The sequence below is a fragment of the Rhopilema esculentum genome, chromosome 11 (assembly GCF_057945365.1).
Source record: "Rhopilema esculentum isolate cy_ngs chromosome 11, ASM5794536v1, whole genome shotgun sequence".
Classification (NCBI taxonomy): Eukaryota; Metazoa; Cnidaria; class Scyphozoa; order Rhizostomeae; family Rhizostomatidae; genus Rhopilema; species Rhopilema esculentum.
In genome coordinates this window covers 10135733-10159040 of record NC_142825.1, presented here as the reverse complement: position 1 = coordinate 10159040, position 23308 = coordinate 10135733, and the positions used below count along the sequence as shown (strand labels likewise).

Genomic DNA, 23308 nt, shown 5'->3' with positions numbered 1-23308 from the left:
GAAGCGGGAACTTTACAAACCAAGTTTTTCTTGAGAAGTGATTTCCTGCAACGGCTGTCAACACTTGAAAGCAGAAGTGAGATTGTCCGGTAATAATTCCAGGTGTTGTACGGTCGGAGGCAAACATCCGACCAATCGTCAACAGTTGGCTTTATTTAGCAAGGAATTCTATTGCGTGCGCTAAATGACACTTGGCATGTTTCTATTCAAGATCGGCGCCAATCGTTGTAAACACAACCAGTCGTACAAATTTGCACATGAGTGCAGAAGTAGAGATGCGTGATCTAGAGCGTTATCCGATGCTCTTAAATCGTTCATTTTTTAGTTGAGTTATGACCGAAGATTCTGAGGAAAGAGACACTGAGTTATTAGAGGTTGGTTTTTCTCGATTTTCGATTTTTTTATTAAGTTCATGCAAGCTAGGCCCGTTTTTCATTCAGGCTGCTATGGGAACAAAAGAAATTAATGTATGAACAGCTTCGGTAACTATGTTGAAGTAACACGAAACTTGTGATTTTAAAGTAAGGAGTGAAAATTACTCGGGAATGCGTTAAACTGGTGTGAACTGCCGTTTTGTGTCAAATCGTTGCAGATTACGCCAGTTGTATCCTGCTTTTCTTCTTCTATAGCATCAAAGCCCAAAATGTGCATAACGTTCAAGATCTTGGCAGTAGTCATAGCTTCAAAAGAAGCTTATTGTTTAAGGATTCTGTATAGCCGTTTAAACTGAGTGGCATAATAACTTACAGTGTCGAATTTCAAGTAGATTTGTAGGATGGCGAGTGTGGTGGAGACGGATGAAAACCCCGCTGTGTTGGGTTTTCGTAAATGTAGGCCATCTCCCAAAGTTGCCTGTTTGATTAACTGAAATAACCCTCAATTACACCATAATTTGCTCTGGTTCAAGTGATCAGTGAAATTGTTTAACGATATGTTTGTTTTTGTAAGAATGGTCATTTTATTTATGATCAGTGATGTTATATAAAGCCAGTGTTTATAAGACATAATCACATTGTATCCCCAACGTTTAAAATTGATTGGTTGGTGATATATTTTATTAAAAGGGCAAAAGCACCGTAATGTGTGTTTTCGTCTAACGAGAGGAGAAAACAGTCAAATAACAGTTAGATAAGGATGCATAATGAATGGCAGGATAAAGCTCTGAAAAGAAGGGGAATTAACACGCAGTTGAGTAAATCTTTTCATCGTAAATTCAACGGCGATGGAGCATCAATTGAAGCGAAGTTAGACTGTGTATAGAAGACGATAGTGTGGAGTAGAAAGGAAATGATACTTGTAAAGTAGGTTAAATCCATCAAGAAGCGGGTAGCTAATAGGTTTGATTATGATTTGTGTTCTCGTTTCATTGCGATCAAACGTTTTGTGATTTACAGAAAAGTACATGTACACAAACATTTTTATTATGGTACCTAACGCCTTAGCTCACAGTTCCATTGTTTGCCCAGATTCAAATTTGTGATATCTTTGTATTGAATTTTGAATATGCAGGTAGCATGGCTGATATCAAAGGAATTTAAAATTTGTTCAGATCAGTTATCACATAACTTTGCACCAAAATGCTTTATTTTAGAATGCAATTACAGATCATTTGTATATGGTGTTGGTTTAATTTTTAAAAAACAAACTTTTATGATAATGCAATTTTCTCTTAATTTTTTGAAGAACAATTTGTTTTAATTTAGAAAATAATATGCAATGATAATTTTAACAATTAACTGCCATCAACTTTTCATATATATATATATATATATAATATAAATATAGAAATTTGTCTTTTGATACTTCCGTAGCACAGTGCTCAATACATTAGCACGTAGAGCGTGATATATCATAGATTGAAGAAAGTAAAACTACATGGTTTATAATATAATATAATATAAATATATATATATATCATAAACTTATATGAATATATAAATGATATATATTTATATGCGTGTATGTACCTTATATAAATCTGTATGTTTGTATATGTACTCTTGTTTGCTTCTAAGTGAAATCACGGCTGTTACTAGAGGGGTTTCAGAAATCTTTCGAGAGTGTTTTCTTATCTAGAAGAAAAAGATCTGTAATTGATGGTGATAACTCCAAGAAAATAGCTTTCAGTAAGCATGGTTTATTTACCTATTCAGTTTTTAGAATTTTTTTGGCTGACATTCCTAAAACAGATATATATATAAGGGTTGCTTTTAGGGGAGGGGGTAGTTTGCAGTCAGTTTTTTTATTTTACTTCAGTGTTCAGGGCTTATTACTAGGCTATACTATATCTTCTATTAAGTAAAACTAAAGTATATTTATATAAGTTTTCATTTTAAGATTTTAAGGTCAGTAATTTTACCTTTTTACACTTTTTAGAAATCTGAAAAGACTGTCAAATGTGTAGAATGTTCAGAGTTGATATCAGACAAATATGTTCTCAGAATTAAAGATGACTTTTGGCATCCAACATGCCTGAAATGTGCAGTATGTCAACAGGAATTAGGTACAAAGACATCATGCTATATGAAAGCTGGTAAAATATTTTGTAAAGATGACTATACAAGGTATGTTTTATTTCGTTATCTTCTTCTTAAATATATACCTTCCACAAGATTCTAAGGTTACTGTTAGACCCACTTTTTTGCTGGTGGCTGAAGGGGACAATCTCTAACTGAAGGGGACAATTTTCTTGTATATTTATGTAAGATAGAAATATGCAAATAACCCAAAGACACCTGTTAGAGAGAAATGTAGAAAATAGCCATAGAATTTTACTCTGCAGTTTTGAAGAATGATCTAGTTGGTTGTGGTTATATTTCAAGATGGAGCTTATAAAGAATTCCCTGTTAAAGACTTCCCTTCCTCAACCTTAAAATGTTAAAGAACTTCTAAATCACTTCTATTTATAGCTTTTGTAACTCAATAGTTTTCTGAGAATGAGAGATCAATAAAGGATTGGAGGCAGACATAAGTTTTGGTGCAATTTTAATTTTGTTTACCAGTTTTTATGCCTTGCTATTTTATTTGTAACAAGTCTTTTAATTGCCTCTCATCGATCTCAAGTGATGTTGATATTAGTTTTAGTAACATGTAATTTCGCTGCAGTATCGTTGGTATATATGAATTGAAACTGTGGATCACGGAATATTTGCGTGAATTGTGCATGGCTAGAAAACACAATAGAATCAACAACACTTTCAAAACACAATAGAATCAACAACACTTTCTGATGACATCGCAAATCGCGCATTTTGAAACGAAATTCATGCAGAACCGACAATTTAATAAGCATCAACAATTTTCGTGTTGAAATGCTGTGTTTTAATCACATAATTATCTCTTATGTCGAAAGCTCTAGTCGTGCTCGATGTATCGCCGGTATTCAAAGTATCTTGCATGCCTTTCTCCGACATGACTTTATTATAATTCTTTAAGTTCCACGAATTTCTGATTCTAAACCTGCGCCACCATGTCCATTTAGCTCTTGTGCAAAGTCAAAAATCCAATCGATGCTTATTCAACATTTTGGTACAGAAATGTCCTGAAACAATAAATGTTACAGCATTGAAACTTCATCTTAAAGCTGTCATATGCATTTCATTTCGATTTATTTTACACCATTTCGAGAGGAGCTAAGCGGCGGGTGAACGTTTTCACAGGTATTCCTGTTCTTAGGCTACGGGTGGTTATCAAAACAAAGCAACTCGACAGCCCTGAAAGACCAGGTTAAATTCAATATCCAAAAATTCTTAACCTTATTTTCCTTTAACAACAGTTTGCACAACATTAAATGTATAAATGAATTGAAAAACGAATTTGAACAGCAAAAGCAAACAACCAACTACAGCTGCAGCTCATGACCACTACAGGCAGACAAACATAATCGTTTATTCTAAGAAACCGTACTTCAAAATGATCCCGAGAGTTTTCCACATACCTGTTCGAAGGCTCCGAGACTCTGCCCCCTTCTCCCTCTATCACACCCCCTTATCCATCTATCATACCCCTTTCTACATATCACTACTTAAATGTTACTGATGTCTCAATACACTCTTTTTTTATAAGAACCAGTAAATTTAATTTCAGGCTGACTCTTCTTAATTTTTTCGAAAATCTGAGGCTGGATTGTTCTTAATTTGTTCTTAAATTAAGCAGTGCTATTGCTAGCTTATCGCTCTAAGGAGGTGTTCAGGGCTCATTTGCCAACAAAGTGAGTGAGACAGCCTTAATTTGCTGACAAATTTGAATATTCACCGAAAAAGCACCCACACATCGCTAAAAATCCTCGATTTTGAGAAAAAACGTTGTTCAAAATTGCAATTTGCAGAAGCTCAGCCTCAGCTTGTTCTTTATTTGTTCTTAACTTTTGACCAGTTTTGAGGCTCGTGTTCTTATAAAATTGTTCTTATAAAAAAAGAGTGTACTTATATCACAACATTGAATAGGGGGAGGGAGGTGATAGCATGCTAAATAGCATTTTCTTATGTTTATCAGCTGTGTTCAAAGGATAAAGTATAAACTGCAGCCTCGTGAAAAATGTATTTTCTGTACACTGCTGTTAACTCAAGCAGTAGCATTTAATTGAAAATCACTAAGAAGGTCAAATTAAGTTTCTGATTTCCTTTTGCTGTAAACACTACTACGAAAAGGGGAAATTTTTATCCATTTTTGATATTTTGCACTGCTGTTACCACAAGTGTTTCCAATGACCAATTCATAGTTTTCAGGTGTAACTATTAGTGTATAATGCATTCCGTTTTCAGAATCATTCAGGTTCATACATTCAGATTCCACTCAGTCAGATATTGTTCCGTTTAACTGAAGGTGTCCGGCATGTTTTTAAGAATGTAGAAGCATTGTTAGGAGAGAGGCATCAATTTTCACCCTTACGCGTGGTTGTCGCTACCCTCAGACAATTGTTATGGTCAAAAACTATTTTCACCCTTACTCATGGTTGTCGCTACCCTCAGACAATTGTTATGGTCAAAAACTTTTTGACTAAGCAGCTTGACGGTCTGAAAACTGAAAGTGATCGTCCTTCTTTCAACAATGTATTGGGGCTCACTCACTGCAGAGGGAATTTTGAATCAGGTGTGACGAATGGCAACAGATTTTACTTTACTTGGAAGATTTTGTATTAAAAAAAGAAATGTCTTCGAAAACGGCTGAACAGGGAGAATCAATTCTATAGCTTTTCAGTGGAAAGAGGGAGTGTTGTGTTATGAAGTTTTCAAAATTTACATTTATGTTTATGTCAGACGTAACAATCAGGTTAGGTCTTTGAAATTTGTAAAGAAATCTTCAGTTTGGCGAGTTCATTTTACGAAAATTTGTGGTGCATGCCTTGCTTGAGTTGATGCTTTGTTGTGCTCATTTCCTTCTGGGTTGAATAAATGAAGGGAACCTTTCGTCATGCATGCTTATACAAGTTCATGCATACACTGATGGATTTCCCCCAATATCCCGCGGCAGTCAGTTTGACGTTGATGTACCTATAATGTACTAATAAGGCAAATAAACCTTAAGCGAAGAAAACCAGGCTGCCTCAGGCTCTAAAAGACGAGCTATTATGGTACGTACGGGCAACCTGTAGCCCGCAGGTCAAATCAGGCCCGTCAGCGAATATTTAGTTGCTGTTGGACCTTTGAATTTTGGTTCATTAAAAAGGGCTCATTAAAAATAGCTAGAAAGTCTCATAAAAAATGATAACTTTATGGAAAACGCTTAAGAGTTGTACCAAGTATCTCTAGCTGTAAAATCAGATTTTAACTGCAGTTTTGTGGGAAAGAACTCCAAAATCACTGCAGTCAATACTCCCAAATTATTTTATACTGGGGAGCTTTTCACGAAGATGAAGTTTATCAACAAGAAACGTCCCAAAAATTGAAGCAATGGGGATGAAGAACCACTCTACACGCTTCTTCCTAAATGTATTATTTTTTTATATGAAAGATCCCGCGAATTTGAAGGAAAGGGTTCCACTCCACCTCTAAGACAGGACAGATCTTATTTGTTTCACATGTGGCAAAATGTATGCCCTTCTGAATTTCTATTCTTAGTATCTTTGAAATGAGTCATTACAACATATACTATTTAGAAGAATTACATGTTCTTAACTAAAACTTGTTTGTTTTTCATTCCTTTGTCACAGCTATGTTAAAGTTGGTTTAATGGTCTCTTATCCCCACAATAACCGAATTTACACTATTTTAGAAAGCATAACACTAAGCTATAGTTTGTCTTAGGTCCCTTTTCTCTAATGGGTTCTTAAATGACCGCTTTATTTTATATAAGTATCCCCTGTAAGCTTACATTGGATTGTACTTTCTACTTCCAATTGCTTTTCATTTTTCCTAGTTTTGGGTGTTCTCATTCAGGCATAACCTTAAGCTTTATAGTTTGCTCACAAGAGTATTTTGTATAGTATTTTCCTCTTTACCCTGCTCCCTCAACTATATTATCCAATATGTAACTGTTTTCTTTTTTCTTGAATAGGCAGGTCTTCCTTTACCAGAAACTAAACTCGACTGAGAGCATTGGTAGAATCTTTATATTCCTATCGGCCTTTCACTTCGGGTTTTTTGTTAGGAATATATCGATAACCGTAGCAAGATTTGTTATGAAAGAGAAAATGGAAATTTAGCATCAGGGTATGCGAAAATTGATAGATCTTGTGGATAAAACTCGATGAGAAGCATGATGTGAATGTCATGAGTCATTTTTTAAGTAAATTGGTAAGAAAGTAAGTTTCGATGGTTTGTTCCAAATTTACAAAACATTACAAAAGTGAAAAGAATATTTATCCTGACTATGTTTTTAAAATTTTATCTAACTTTCCACTGACCTTTCTGTGTTGTGAGTTCCAAGTATGGGCGTCGCGTCCTGTTTTGTTTAATCGTCCAAACCTGGTTATGTAAAATATAAAGAAATATGATAATTCTGGATAGACATTTCTTTAGCCAGGCTAATTTAGTGTATTTCAATATACATCACAAAGAGTTTTAAAGTAACATATAGCTTATTGCACCACTCAAAAAATTACTGTTCTACAGGGAGGCCGGAGTTCAAGAGGAGTTGGCAAATTGTTATGATAGTTTGCCATCATTATCTTTGATGCCAGAACCTCTGCATCATACGTAGCACAACTTTGGGGGCTAAGCCCCTTGACCCCCAGGCTCTAGCGTCCTAGTACTTTGTTGCTAAAACGGTTTCACTTGGATGAAAAGGTTATGTCCACTCTACAGCCATTACAAAGGAAAACCAGCAGAAGTCTTCCTCTAATAGCCTGTCGCCTGGAGGAGCCCGAAGGCGTTCTGCATAGGCACCAATTCATTTACTTCAACAAAACCATTAGAAAATCGTTGTTTTAAGTTAACCTGAAAAATAGGAAACTTTGCCACAGATGGTTCGGGCGCCATATTTTCGCTTACAAATATTCAATCTTTTGCCAAATTGATTCCAACTTCTAGAGAGCATCGAAATTTTCCATAGTTCTCAAAGCTTTCTCCAGATGTGTCTTTCTTTCGTTCCCTTTTTAGTTTGATTAGTTGTATAAACTTAATTTGTTGAAGGCCTTGTTCAAATATTTTTCGTTAAATATTTGTATGATTTAATCCCATATATACCAAAAGAGTACCATCTAGACTTGAAATAAATCTTCTACGGGTAATTGCAATGTGTATGCGATTATTATATTTGATAGCAATGTATGTTGTTCTTCCCAAGAAAATATATTCATAAGAGTTTTTAAGTTGTGTACAGAGAAGTTATTCTACTTCAAAAATGCATCTGTTCTAAACATTCTATTTTCTTTCTATTATTTTCTCGCCAAAGATTTCCTCTGTAATAAATAGTTTTTTGGAAAACATTTTTGTCTACAGAGACCGCGATTATTTTATCGCTGCTTGACACTTGCTGTTAAATTTATCCGTGAACCTCAAAGCTATTATATATGCCGATAATCGTCATGAAAATTGCAGTGTATATCAAGATTGGCGGTAGCAGCTGAAAAACATAAGATTTTCAAGAAACACATAAGCTGAAAATATCTAGAAAAAAGGGGCGTATAGTGATCACTTCCACTTCGTTGCAGCCTCAAAACCAGTCAGAATATTTATGAATTATTTCATAGCGTTTATGTTGAAATTGCTTTAGTGACAAAGCAATGTAAATGATATTTGGTGAATTCAAGTGTGTTGATGCATTCCAGTGCTTAATTTCCTAAAAGTTGTTTTATCAACGTATTCCGGACCAAGGGTTTTGTTGCGTTTAGTTTTACCATTTAGTCATGAAAATGGGTAGAGCGCAGTATGGTTGATGGAATAGTGGACATTACGACAAACAAAATGTGAATTTGTAGTGGACAAACAAATAAACATAGGGCATAAGACAAGGCGATTGCATAGCATTCATACTCGACAGAAGCTACCTGTAGTGTAAGGTTTTTGCTAGGTGATTAGATCACAATAATTTTTCTCAAAAATTCATGTTTTTTTTCTTGTCTTAAAGTTTAAAAAAAGCCGGATCTGCTTTCAGGGAGGGGAGGATGTCTAGAAACTGGGCTGAGCTGCTATCATCATAACTTTGTAAAACTTGTCACAAATGAAAAATTATAATTCTTGTTCTCTGGTTCTAACTGATAGAGCGTATTCTATTCAATGTTGCTGTTTCTAAAAATTTCAGGCAGGATTCTAAGATGCGAGCAGTTGCCTGAGAATCGCGATGAAACTCAAATGTGCAACTTTAAGCCGCAAACATGAACAGTTCTGTCTATTTCGCGTCGGTCACTTTGCAACAGTGTTGTTCATTAGGGAGGGTTTTTTGTTATGTGCTATGGATTCAACCACGTGGATTCAACCTAGTTGTTTAGGGCATTTTGAAATTTAGTTTGAAAATGTTGTTTACATCATCATGCTCGTTCCCAAGGTCTTTCTAGTATTGTTATTTTGCAAAAAATAATTTAAGCAACTAACTGGATTTTATTTGCTGAATAAGCGTATTATTAATTTTCCTTTTTTATTTTAACATCGTTGCGATTTTCAAACCCTTTTTAGAATTTAGGAAACAGAATAAAGCAAAATTAAATAAAAAATCAAAAGAATATGAGGATACAAGTAAGTCATGTGGAAAGGGCCGAATTTATTAAAAGCCATAACTATGTGAGAAGCAGTGGCGTACGGGAGGCACCTGGGGCCCTTTAGAATAAAACTGAAATGAGGCCCCTGTTTGCAAATTGATACATGTAAAGATAATTGTACTTGTTAGCTAGGAGGAGCTGAGTAACATGCTTCAGTTAAAGAATATAAAAAGTTTTTGAAAAGAAGGTGAACTTGAACGAAGTCGTAGATACATGGATACTGAAATATATTGGGGCCCCTTTTGGCGTAGGGGCGTACTGAGATAAACATCCTTTTATGACATATACGAGTTGCATAGACAAAGAATACTATAAAATGGGCTAAAACACAAACGTTTGCATTGCCTATGTTTTTCTTGCATTTGTGTCCTGAAAATTACTAGTGAATTCTGTAGCCCTTATCAAGAGTTTCTCATTGTACCGACATGAAATTTAAATATTAACAATTTTAAGATGGGTGTAACATACAATAGCCCGATAAAATAACGTAAGTTTGTACTGATGTTTTATTTGCTTCACAAAAACAGGGGCGGATAAAAAATTGTTGATTCAACGGGCCTTTATTTTTAAAGTGTGTCAGCGCTTTCTAACACGCCTGGTTGCGTTCCCTTGGTGTGTCGATGCTCGAGGATTTACGGTAAACGTTTTGAAAGGGTTGAATTGAATTGTGTTGCGTTTTGCGGTTTCGATTTGGTAGCTGGAAGGTGATCTGTCTGGTTTTGGATGCAAAATGTAAGTCTTTTACCACGAACATGGGTTTGTGCTTAACTTTCCAGAATTCAGAAATGGACCGCAGTTATTTATGGACATTAGGCCGTTTGCAGTGGCCCGGTTTAGTGGATATCATCATTTTGTTTGTCTTATTTAGGCAACTACCAAAAGAAAGGGCCTAAAATTGCACGAACAATTACCGGCGTGTGTTCAAGCTTCAAAGTAGCGATGGCCTTTTGACGCACAGTGTATAAACAGTTTGGTTATTCAAAAAGATTTCCTTAAGCTGCGATCATGGGAGAGCTAGATTTCCTCACTCATCCCTGAAGACGGAAAGTTGTTTGCCGAAGGTGCTTTTGAATTTATGAAGGGCATCTGCCGAATGTTTTTTTATTTATCCTTATATCAGAAATGAAAAACAAGGATTTCAAAAGTTATTGTGTTACAACCTCTTAGAGTCATTTTTCGCCCTCAAGTTTTTGAGATTTTCGGAGTGATTTTATAAGAAATCTCGAAAAATTCGAGCTTTGTTTCTTAAAAACAATATCTAGCTTTGTGGCTCGTCAACGTCGCATCGAAAGGGTTGCTTTTTATTATGTAAGATTATATTATCAAAGTCATTCCTTGCAGATTTGCTAAGCAGGTCGAAATCTGAATTTCCTCAATTTGCCAAAACTTATTTAAAAGTGGTGATTGTACCATTTCAAGTTGCCAGATTCAAATAATGAACATTTCCGTAATGAATCATGTTTATTTTCCTCAATTGACGGGTTTCGGAGGATTATTTACAAACATTTCAAAACAACACATCTGATGCTAGAGTGCTGAAGTGAAAAATAAAGTCATCTTTAGCTTCAGTTGACAGTTTAAAGGCTATGGAGAAGGTAAATCAGAGTGAAAGGTGCATAAATTTGAAATCATCTACAGTTCAGACCCCCCAAAGTAAGATATTTTTTTGAAAATTTCGTTGGTAGGGCTGTTTATTGCCTCCCAGTGGTAAATAGAGTACAAGATACCCACAGAATTCAAAACTTCAAGTAGAATTTTTTTTTAATTTGCACCATAAATGAGTAGCTGGTTGTTAGGTGATAAGTTTTGCATAGTTCTGCAAAGTTTGGGTAGGGTTCCCCATGTAATAATATTTCCTGTTTGCACATTTTCGCAAATTTAGATTAATCCACACAGTTGCAATTTACAGTCTTTCACGTGAACCCTGTGCACAGCCTCATCACAAGGCTCACAAGTGCTATTTAGAAATAAAATCCTGCAGCTGTTAACCTGCTCTTTTGCAACATGATTTGGTCCTGTGCAAGTATAAGTGATAGAGTTGAGCAAGATTTGTTAGGGAGATGAGTCTATATTCATATTGATTTTAGCCATTATTCTATGCATTTGTCTAAGCCAATAAGAAAGTGCATCATATGGGCATGCACATTAAAATTTGAAGACAAAATTAACATCCAATGGCGCTTCACAGCATTTCAAAACTATTATACATATATATATCATAGTTGCATGTGTAAACCAGTTTGGTTCTCACTCTTCTCATGACAGTTTTTTCTCTAAATTTCCTTCGTCTTTTGATCCAAGACAGACTAATTCCCATAAAAGCCACAATATTCCACTACCACAGAGTATCTTATGCAATATAAAAATAACATCATTGGCTGTAACTGCTCATGTGCATATTAGGTGAAATTTTGAAAAGCCAATGGTCCTTAAGACAAATGCTGGTTTGTTTCCCCAACGAAAAATCTTATTTAGTCTGATCTCTTTAAACCCTACGACATACCTACTATCACTACAAAGTCCAACTTACACATATAAAATTCCCAAATAAAGTGCCACAAAACCAAAACCCTTTGTAGCAAGGAGCTAAATCTTAATGTTATCAACCAAACTATAGATAATTCAGTCTTTTGGGGGAAAGCAAAGAATAAATTTGATCTTATAAAATTTGTTACAAAATGCTAACTTCTCTTTCAGTTATATTCTCGGACAAATGATTTGGTAATATAAAAAGAGGATTAATCAAGTTGAATTTTTGGCATTTATTATCTAAAACCCAATCCTGATAAGTTGTTAAGCCTTTTTGAAGTGCCATGTGATATTTTAGTCCCCTGGAAAGTAGTATAGGTGCGCCAGGGGAGTGGGTATGCGATTGGACGCCTCTCCAACAAGAGCCTGGTAACTTTTGACAACATCATATACTTTTGTGTCATATCATGAATGCCCGTATCTTGAAATAGTCACAAATGTTTATATTTATTAAGAAGGCTGCCCTCCAGCAAATATGTTGTAATGACTAGGTTTGTTGCTAAAGTCTGACTTTATTTGTATATCCATGAAAATCTTCATGGAATAGCAACACAATTTTAACCAGGTTGCAAAAAATTTGACTTATAGTAGTCAGACTCATGCAAGTTTGACTGTAAGAAGCTTGTGAGAGATAACACAGGATTAATGTTAAAAGGATAGGTGCTCTCAGCCCAAGTGGCAACTTTACAATAGTGCTCTCAAGTAAAGACCATGCAAAAAAGAAAATATGTGGCCATGTTTCATGTCTCTTTTTCAATCTTTTGCCCATCAGCTATGAATTACCACAGCCACAAAATCCTTTCCCTAGCTTCCTATTGCAGACAAACTTTTCCATAAACTGCATACCAGTTTTATTCTTCCTCTTCTTTTGAATTGCTGAATATTCACATAAATTTATCCCTCATTTTGTTCATAAATTTTTGTGTTTATTGTTAGTGAATTTGAATCAGTTAATTTTTTTCTAAAGTGGCATCATAGTTTTTGATGCCTGTTTATTTAGTATTCCTTTTGCAATATCTTTTGTCAGAAACCATTTTTTAAAGATTTTTAACATTTAAATTTTAGAAAAAAATCGAAAAAAATTCTAGATAATAGACAACAAGATACTTTTTATGGTAGCATTTTTGTTACATATTAAATTATAGAAAAATTAAAGGAGTATGTTTTGCATCTAATAGTTTAATGAAACAGTTTTTGGGGATGGAAATAAAATTGCACTTGATAGGAGTGCCAATAAAAAAACAACACCTCATTGCAATTTTTGAGTAAAATATAAAAGTGTGGGATAATGACTGATAGTCCTGTTTGTTGCATCTATGTTGTGGTAGGTTTACTGAAGTTATTGACACTTCATACTAAGATTGTATCAATTTTATGTTTGAATGTAATTGATTTGAAAGGTTTTTAAGAAAATGAAGAAAGCTGTCCTGTAAGTTTTTCTCATATTTTGCACTTACTGCAATCATTGATTTATTTTTGCTTATACAATAACCTTTAATCAATGTTATGCCTTTTTCAGGCAGTTTCGTGTCAAATATTCTGTTAAATGCTCTTGCTGTCAGCGGGCTATTCAGGAGACAGATTGGGTAAGGAAAGCCAAGCAACATGTTTATCATTTGGCATGCTTTGCATGTGAAGTTTGTAAAAGACAGCTATCAACTGGAGAAGAATTTGCACTGATTGACCATAAACTTTTATGCAAATTGCATTACATAGAAAAACTAGAATCCCCACTAACACCTGGATCTAATAACATTGGCTCTATGGTTTTGAATTCATCCGGCAATGAAAGTGATATTAGCTCACACAGCTCCACAGTTAGAGAGTCGATCATTGCAGAAGGTAAGTCTTTTATCTCAATATTTCATTTTTAGTTAATTACACTTTCTAGTATCATATTAGCCATGGAGTTTTTAGCCATACTTCAAGTTAGTTTTGATTTGATGATAGTTTTACAATTGAATTTGAAACATTTTCAAAATTATGGTTATTGTCACTTTATGTAGATACATCAATGATTTTCAATTGTATGCCTAGACCAGTAACTTAAAATGCATATTCTGATATTTTTTGTACCTTAACTTTGAGCTATATGCTTAGACATCTTGTATTTTTAATTAGTTTAAGATAATACCCATATTCTTCAATAAAAGGATATCTAATCTGTATCCTAACATTAAATATTGATTTGGTTCAGAGGTTCTAATATAAATACCACATGTCCTGTATAAATCCCTACAAAATGATTGTTCCTCTTTCAAAATAGCACCTGTTTGAATCAAAATATGTTATTGTTTTGTAGTTTTTAGTGAAAAAAGATCTTTAGAATTCTGAATGTTGCATCAATATTGAATTTAATTCTTTTTAGTCAGGATATTGTGTTCACTCAGCAAACAACAGTGTGTAACTTTTGAATTTGGGTAAATGTGTGATATTTACCCAGACTGTTAAATTTAGTTTTGGGAAAGGAGAAGTTGAAATAGCAGGCTTTTAGTGTGAGTTAAAACATTTTGAAATACAAAGAAATCTCAAGAAAGAAAATTGTCTTTGAAGATTTATCATATCTCAAATCTGTCAAATGTGTTTTTCCTTATAGATTCAACTTATCAAGATAAGATTTCCTTTTTTTCTTTGTTATGAGTATTAGAGAATTTTCAATGTTTGGTATACATTTAACACGAAGAGGGAATCTATCAGTTACTCATGTAATTATTTTGGGAATTATTTTGATATTCTTTAGTCTGTCATGCTACTCAATCTGATTTGATGTTTGTCTTTAATACAGGCATTCTAGTAAGCTATAATTTGTAATGAAAAGTATTACACATCTTTTTTATTTTAAAGAACATGGAAGTAAAAATCACGATGCTCAAATACCATAAAAACTAAGAAATATCTAGGAAACATTGCCAAGCTCAGATAGAGGGATCGGGAGAAAAATTAAATCAAGTTACGGTTTTCGAATTTGTTACAGTGCGACACACAATATTGTGTCTTCATTGTATGCTGATGATATGCATTCTAAGAATGTTAATCTGGAAGTTACAGAGTCCGTTCTTAAGAAGCATTTAAAAAACATTTGTGGCTCAAATCAACAGAATGTTAAGAAGCTTTGAGCCTAACTGGATTTACGTGTTTCTTAAAAAGAAGACGTGTATGTAGATTAAAATACAAAGTAGTAAGTTGGTAAGAACATTTGTTGTAAATTGGAAAAAGTTACTATCTCCCTAGTTTTCTGAGAAACTTCTTAGCATTGATCAACAAAGCAAACCAAGGCGCTTTTTGCTTCTAAGAATTTCATTCACCTTAAAGTGAAACTTCCCAAAATTCTTTTTGTTTTAAAAAACCTGTCCACCTTTCAATATTGGTTAATATCTTGCATTTGAATTCATTGCGGATCACAAGATTGCTTCAAAATAGACAGTTTCACGAATAATCCATGACATTTTACAAATGTTGAAATTCAAATAAAGTAATATTTGTAGGCTGTCTTTGACAGGACCATGGTATTCCATAGAAACCTCAGATCTTTTTCAAGGGAAAGCTTCTTTCATCACAAATGTTTAATTAAGATTTCAGAAAAAAGGAAACATTATATCGCGAACTTTCGGCTCCGAATAATATTTACAAAGAGATGACACAACTTGATTTTTTAAAAATTCTTTTCCTCATACAAGCAATGTAATCCTATTTTGTTAGGTGTAAAGTTTTCTTCTCTCCGCAATCCTTGTCGGATTACTTAAAACATAGAAAGAGTGTGCCTGTGTTTGTTGAGGGAGGAAACTTTTGTATTTCCTGTATCAAGGGATTATTAAGGCTTTATGAGATATGAACTATTTATGTCGTGAAGTGTGCAGTTTCATCTCCTCGGTCAACATTGAATCGTGTATTTCCTGACATTGATCCATTCTACTGTTTTAAACAAATTCGAAGGCAAACTGAAGTTTTCAACCATAGGATTGCAATGCCTGTTATTTTAAGCTCCTTCTCTCATTAACTATAAATATGGCCTTTTCTATAGGACTTTTCCTTCTTATCTTTTTGTGACCTTCTTTTTTTTAACCCGAGGCTATCTTCTAACCCGTAAAGCCAGTATAACTGTACTTTGACTGGAATTTAAGTGACTGATCCAGCCGTATCATATCAATTAGCTCCAGTCTTGTAGGACGAGAAGCATACATAAAATAATACATTTCCAGGCGATTTGCGTATTTGTATTCTGTCGAAACCAGAACTATTGGGCCGGCAGCTGCATAAAATCCTGTTCCAGCTATCTAAAATGACTATCTAATACAAGAGAGAAACTCAAATGTAATAAAACTACATGTGTATTTATTAACCGTAGTGATTCATTTTGAAATATTTGATATTAATGTTTTTGTATAGATCGACAATGTAGTTATTGTAGTGAATTCAGTCTAGTAATCTATGCAGCTTTGTAAAAAGCAATCGATGTAAATTTCCAAGGATTTGTAGCAGCTACAAGGCTTCTATTTGAACTAATGATGCACTTCTATTAAGTATTTTTTTCATTTCTCAGTTTTATAAACTTTTAAAATATTGAATACGGTGGACTTATGTTGCTCTATAATGGCCTTGAATTTAGGGCCCATTCCATCTCTGTAATATTGACCGCAAGAGCAACGATAAAATTGCTTTGTGCGTAACAGATTTAGGGAAATGGTTTCTTTTGGAAAACAATTGAAAAGTATAGAAAAACACTCTTTGCGTTTGCTCTAAGTAATAGTGATATGCTACAAAGTATTGTTTGTAGTTTTTGCATCATTAGCATTCCTACTGGATGTTATTAATAATATTTTCCGTTGAGTAGTAAAACTTTCTGGAAAGTATTACAATAGTATTATACCGAAATGTCGTGATGCTCGAGCAATGCCATAGTTATTTGCAAATTCTAGTTCCGAGAAACAGTTGATATTCTTGGTAGTAATACTTTCATTCTTTGATTAGATGAGGAAGAGAAAGCCAAGAGAAAGGCAAACGAGAAGTTTGGTCTAGGAAGATCAAAACGAGTAAGGACTTCTTTCACTGACGAACAGGTGCAAATTTTACAAGCGAACTTTGAAATTGATCCGAACCCGGATGCAGCTGAGTTGGAACGAGTTTCGCAGCTCACCGGCCTATCAAAAAGAGTGACGCAGGTTTGGTTCCAGAATTCCAGGGCTCGGCAAAAGAAACAAGGTAATTACGGAAGACTGGTTGCTTCCAGTCCATCTGGTGAGTAAACCTGGATTGTGTCTTCACATGTTGTTTTAGGACGACAGCACCAACTGATGAATGCAATAGATAGAACTCTCGCTATGGCAATGCTTCATGAAGTTTGAGTCTTCCTCCCTATGTGAAACCATAGTTACGATTTTGGTGTTGGAACAGAATGGTTCAAAGTTGGTACTCAAGTTGCTCTTCTAAGTTGCTATTCATGCTCAATGAGACCATCATGCAACAGAGAAGTGTCTGTGCACAGCTCCAACTATATCGAGCACAGCTCCTTTCATACGACATCAACAAATTGGTTCACAGTTATCTTCATTTTAACCAGAAACATAATAATCTTCCAAGTCACAACGACAAACATCATTTGCCACAAATTGCATTGACCTGCCAACTGTTCAATTCAACTCTTGCCTCTCTCTATAACATCAGAAATAATCCCTCACCCGTTCACCGACCATTATGCTGATCCGACACTTCTTCTTCAATTGCACCACTTCGCTATTTGTCTTTGTGAAGCTCTCAGACGGTCGATATATTCTAATAGCAGGGGCTCCAACGCAAGTTGGAAAGTGGGCATGAACAAATTAGGAAGTAGTAAATAGATAAGTTTTTTTCCTTTGCAAGAAAATAATGGGGCATGGCTCCTGCCCCCCTCGTCAGTGGCCCTCACTTGATCGCTAAAACGTTTCTGGGTCATTCATTTTGAATATGAATGGATTCTGGTAGCGGTGAAAAGAGATAATGACTATCAATTGCTTAAGTATCAAGAAGTTATATCTCCTGAGGCGTTTGGCTACTTTTTACGTAAGCACCCAGTAAAATGTTGCCCTTATTTGTTTGAGGTCCTGATTTCAATTGCCCTCTTATAATAAGCGTTTATGAAAAGACCTTTCTAACGCTGTACACCTTTTCGTGTCGGCCATAAAATGTGAGTACGGTGCTCGAACTATATGAGGTTAATAGCAGATTGAACTCTGCCAGTCACCTGTTTTGTTTAAAAAAAGCAATGTCCAGGCCAGTTGGTTCTAATTTTATTGTGCTTCATGCTTTTTTGAATGGAGATTGACCGAAGGTGTTTAGATATTTGCTTTGAATACATTATCATACATATTTGATATCTCTGCATTAATTATGCAATGTCACATGTTTTTGTAATATGTAATAGGTTTCAGTTTCAGAAAGGCCATTTCATTGTCTAACTCAAATTAAGTGAACTCATCGCTATTGTCGTATCTCAATAGTCCCTATTTCCTGCATTAAAGTTGTTTCCATTCGAGTTTTATCAACATACGCTAAGAAAATGAATTTTGCCAACTGACACTTTAGATGCCAAGGTGTTATGAACAAAATGTGACTTTTCCAAATATTTATATCTAGTCATCTTGTTATACTATCCACTCTAAAAGTGTAAAAATGTTCAGAAAATTGTTAATGGCATCAGCTTGTCAGAGATATTTTCCATTCAGAGAGGCATGTCTCCGGGATGGATTGAGCGATAAAATAAAGGGAGCATCTACAATTGAGAAATTCCAACAAGGGCTGAAGAAATTCAGTTGCGGTGCGGAAATTGCGATGCTTTTTACATTAACTCACTTAATTTTGTTTCTTTTTATTAATCTTATTGTATCATATTATAGTAACTTTGGTTTATATTGTATTTATTACATGGTCCACCTGTGAATTTATTTTTTCTCTAAATGAGGTACGCCCTTCCTAAAGAACTTGAAATGAAAATGAAAAATTGTTTTTTTGCTTGCGTGAGCGTGTTAATTAAATTACAAAACGCCATTCACGTGGACCAACATACGAAGTTCCAAGAAAAGAACGTATAATATAAGGGACAATTTTACATTCAGTTAAATTGATTTTTTGACACTGCTCTGTTTTTAAATAATGGTCAAAGTGCTCTTTAATTAGTGATATTGAGGTGGCTTTCTTAAATTTGCAGGGAACACTTGAAGAATGGGTCGATATATGGGGACGGGACAGTTGACGGTTTTATTTGGATCTAGACAAGTGCATGGTATTAAATACGATATTTGCCTGTGCAGGACAGTTTAAGTTGCAATTGCAGCATGAGCAATTCATTCGATGAAGGTAATTTCATCCATTTCTGACTGTACAAAGACATGATTTTGCTAAGAACGTGTTGTGTATTCCCACGTAGATGGGTTGAAAACCCTTAGCTTGAATTAACCGACTTGATTTGTAATTCGCGTTCCAAGAAGCGCTCGATTATTTAGACCATGGAATGTGCATGTTTTTTCTAATTGACGTTTTGTCATACAAAGATATGCTATGATGGGTTTCTGCTTTGGATCCGCTGGAAATCAGTAGACTAGGTATGGACATTTACAGAGTCAAAACTCACACAATGTTTAGATGTCTAAGTACAATAAATTTTATGTCATAACTCTTTTCTTAGAATAAAACATACATTGTAATTAAGTTTGATCAAATGCAGGCGCTGCTTCAAGAAAATTACTAGCTTATTCTTGCTGCATATGATACATGAGATGAACCCTCTCTTTCCCCCAACCCCCCCGCCCCCAACCCATCCCCCAGCCGACTCCCACAAACGGCAAAGCATTTGTCTTCAGGCAATATTTTCATCGAATTGCTGCCATATTTGCAGTGATTACAAACCACTAATTTTTATGACTATTTGTATGTGAATAAAGTCACCGTATCCGAAATCCAGTTTCCTTATCATTTACAAAACCTCAGTTTCCTGATATATTCCCGTACAATTTCATGTTTTCTTCATGTTTAATCCCAGATGTGTGAACTCTAATTTTTGAAACAAAGTTTATACACCTCATATTTTAAGCTAGGATAAAAATTGTGTGCCGCAGACTCCGTGTCTGATTTTGAGATAATTTAAGACGCCCCTTTATCGATCGCGAAAGATCGTTATCTGCATATGAAGCAACCTTCTGCAACGACTTTGAGGAACGCTTGATATGGATTGCAGCTCGTCGTTGTAATTTATGAACCGCAATTGTTAAAAAAGCAGATAAAATAACTATCATTAAATGAGACATTTATTGAGAGAGAAAGTATTGGCATGTTACAATTTTTTGCCTCTTTACCTTGAAATCCGCTATTGGTTTGGAATTCATTTACACTGAATTCCTTGTTATGAAAACATGTATCCTGTAGTCAAAGGCAAAAATTTTGGTAAATGTAGCCCTGCCTATCCATTATGCTACTTCTGGAAATGTCTACGCTACTGCAAAATCTAAAGAAGGTTAAAAAAGCGATAGCATTTCAATGCAAGGCAGCTACCTCTCCGAGGCCATTGAATCATGTTCAATCTTGGCTGTTCAATCAATCTCCCCTCCCGCGTTTATTTTCTTACTCCCCCCCCCCCCCCCCACTGTGTTCAAAACAGGTGTATCAGCTGAATGTATGTTGAAAACATTATCCCTTTATATAATCTACATAAAGGATGGGACTGAATGCAAGCTCGTCAAAGAAAAGAAGGGGATGTTACCCATTATAATAAGCCGAAAACTGTTTTCCCAGTCTTTGGTGTACTCTATAGCAAGTTTCCCTATAAAGGACCAGCAAATACATATAACACTTAAGGTTTTGGCCAAATAGATACATAGAATTTAATTACAGCTCTGAACATTCTCTAGCCCTGCGCATGAATGTTCTAGAAAGCATTTGTCGATTTTGTCCATAATCTGGAGGTTGCCTCAAATTTTAAGATAAAAATATGGCTAGTTTCCAATGGTGAAAACATTTGGCAAGGCATGCATTTTATGGGGAGCCAGTGACCGCACCCTCAGAGATGCTGTTGAAAGCAAGACTTTAGGACCAAAGAGATTATTCACAAACCTAATAGGCTTTGTAAATGTTAATTAGCTCCAGAAAACTCTCAACATACACACTTTTTTATATAAGAATAAGGTCTACAGGAATATTAAGGCTCAAAATTGCTGATATTTAAGAATGATTTGTAAAAAATGCAAGGATCAAGCTTCATCAAGAATTAAATATTTTGTTTATGTGAGTTTTTTTGGAAGGCAAATCAAATGCGAGTTTCACGCTATATGTTAAGAATGATTTAAGAAAGATTTAAGACTATTGAGGTCTAGCAAAAAAATTAGATATTCTTATAAAAAAGTGTGTACTGTTTATAGACCGTTCAGAAAGCCTGTACGGTTTGTATTTATAGAACAACGGATAGTAACATGCAAACATAATCTAGGGGTACGGTATTGTCCTGAAATGCAAGCCATAAAGTTTGTTACCCTTCGAGATAGTGAACTTTCATACAAGAAACGTGCTTATAGTTTCCCTCATTTTTAAGTAACTGTTCTTTTGTGAGAAAAACGCATGGTTGCCAGAGGTGTTAGGCCCCACGATTTACAGCCTTGTAAAGTAAATTAAAGCATTGATGAAAGTGAAAGCAAATGATTGTTGAATTGCAGGGGGGAGGGAGGGGGTAATGAAAGATATTATCTTGGGAAATAGCTTGAATGCTACAGTAAATCTCATGGATTGATCCATTTGTATTGAAGATATGTTTATAATACCTCGTTAATGGCCTCATCTCAAGATAAATGGTTTTTGACATGAAGTTTCTAGCTGAACTTCAAGAAAATTGGTTTGAACAAATTTTCAATTACAGTTTTTCACACATGATTATCCGGAATTCGGGTATTAATTTTACATTAAGCACAGAAGAATAAAAGGAAAACTTACATTTTCTCACTTCAATACACGTCTAACTGCGAATTCCAGGTTGCATTTTTGTTCATGTCAATGTCCTGTGTCTTGGTGGGAAAGTTCAGATTATTTGTATTTGAAGTCTTTTATCTTACATCGTTGTGATCAACTGACTTCAGCAATCTTTAATAGACAGAATACAATATTTTAAAGCCACAATCCATACAGAAAAGTTGAAGTTAGCAGACAAATTACAATATAACCTCGAATGTAAAGAGCACAGTTTTGAAAATAAGTACTTTGGCCTACCCTGAAAACCCCTCAACCTTCCTACAGATTGAATTTTGCCCAATTTTCTTTCCTCAAAATTTTCCTTATTATTTCGAATTAAGGTTTCTTAGAAATGAAATTTATGTAAAGTCGTCTATGGTTTGCCAGGTAAATAAAAAAGTCCAAGCACAACGGGAAATCCCTCTAACTTTATGTACTCTTGTAAAGTATGCATTGTCCTTCCTCAAAACTACTGCACCATTGAATAACCTTCCGCCGGCTCACAGTCGTCATACCGTAATGTGTTCTGGACAAGGCTTTGGAGAATAATTATCCAAAATTCTTAGCTGCTATGTTTTAGTTGCTATAGGTAAAGGTATAAAGTTGCTTATGGTGCTAGCGTCAGAAAGTAACATTTCTTTTGGTCATACCGTCGTGAAAGCAATCCTCATTGCATTGTTAAAAATCTTTCAAAAATCTCCAAAACAAAAATTTTATATGATATCCTATGCTGCAAATATAGCAATTTTCGAGGCGCATATTTTGTTGTATGCGCGTCTTTAGGGTAAAGCTTTTCTTCTTGCAATTTTATTGAATTATTTTATCTACTGAATATTTGCTTTCCAAAAAACCTTTATTCTATGATTCAAAGTAGCTTTCTATCTGACATTGATGTCTCACAGGTTTTTGTTTGATATTAGAAACTAAAACGGAAAATATCAATGTTTTCAGCTGGTTATAATGAATTTTGAGTGTGCCAGCCAGCCATTCCTGTTGACGGAAACGCGAAATTTCGGGGTTATGCATTTTTACATAACCTCATTGTGTCTCTTAATGGTCAGAGCGTTATCTTCGCATTTAAATTGACATATTACCACAGACTGTAAATTTTTCAATGATTTTTGGCCCGTCTTGGTTGTAAGCAATCTTTGTGTTTTAATATTTTTGTATCTTATATTCATTGAAAACTGATTGTACTCAACACATAATGAAATTCATAAAAATTTATTGTTAACTATTAACATTTCAAAATCACGATAATTTTACTAGATCTATGGTTTTACTCCACTTTGTTGTACACACTTTTATCTTTATAATTATAAGCCATTCTATCTGGTTAATTTTCATTATCAAGCTGGTGTGTTGAATCTCACTTGCAATCAAGCTTACCTACCACCCTCCAAGAATCCCAACAAATTCATTAATTTTACTGTGGAATTTACCTCTATTTGAAGTGGAATTTACCCACTTCAAATAGTTGAGATCATACAAAAAAGTATTTTTGCTTAGTGACAACAACACCTCATATGAAGAGTTTACCAAATGCACAAACCTAGCTATACTTAGGCACATTTCTCGTAAGAGTGTCCTCCGTCTCGAAGTCTTCAATGCACAGTAGCAAAAATCCTGGAGGTGTGGGGATTTGGCACTCCTCCCCCCCCCCCTCCAATCTCAAATATA

General features: G+C 34.8%; 2 protein-coding genes across 3 annotated transcripts in view; one reads left to right on the top strand and one right to left on the bottom strand.

Moving 5' to 3' along the window:
- On the top strand, positions 1–19959 carry LOC135693381 (LIM/homeobox protein Awh). 2 transcript variants are annotated; one of them, XM_065211842.2, is made up of 5 exons: positions 1–374; positions 2377–2564; positions 13185–13507; positions 16634–16864; positions 18846–19959. In XM_065211842.2, exons 1-5 carry the CDS (start codon positions 333–335, stop codon positions 18854–18856), a joined length of 795 nt encoding a protein of 264 aa, XP_065067914.1. In that variant the 5' UTR covers positions 1–332; the 3' UTR covers positions 18857–19959. The 2 variants fall into 2 exon arrangements, with proteins under 2 accessions (XP_065067914.1, XP_065067913.1); XM_065211841.2 differs by having other exon boundaries at positions 6–374; positions 16634–16900.
- LOC135693388 (neuronal acetylcholine receptor subunit beta-3) overlaps positions 6845–23308 on the bottom strand; it is a 38559-nt gene continuing 22095 nt past the window's right edge. The window contains exons 7-8 of the mRNA XM_089111609.1: positions 21614–21760; positions 6845–6905 (exon numbers count right to left, since the gene is read on the bottom strand). The gene's annotated coding sequence lies outside the window, so the exon portion shown is untranslated. The remainder of the gene's footprint in view (positions 6906–21613; positions 21761–23308) is intronic.

Coding starts and splice junctions, on each gene's coding strand:
- LOC135693381 (XM_065211841.2), top strand. CDS start 333: ATGACCGAAGATTCTGAGGAAAGAGACACTGAGTTATTAGAG. Junction 375..2,376: donor GAGACACTGAGTTATTAGAG/GTTGGTTTTTCT, acceptor TACACTTTTTAG/AAATCTGAAAAGACTGTCAA. Junction 13,508..16,633: donor AGAGTCGATCATTGCAGAAG/GTAAGTCTTTTA, acceptor TTCTTTGATTAG/ATGAGGAAGAGAAAGCCAAG.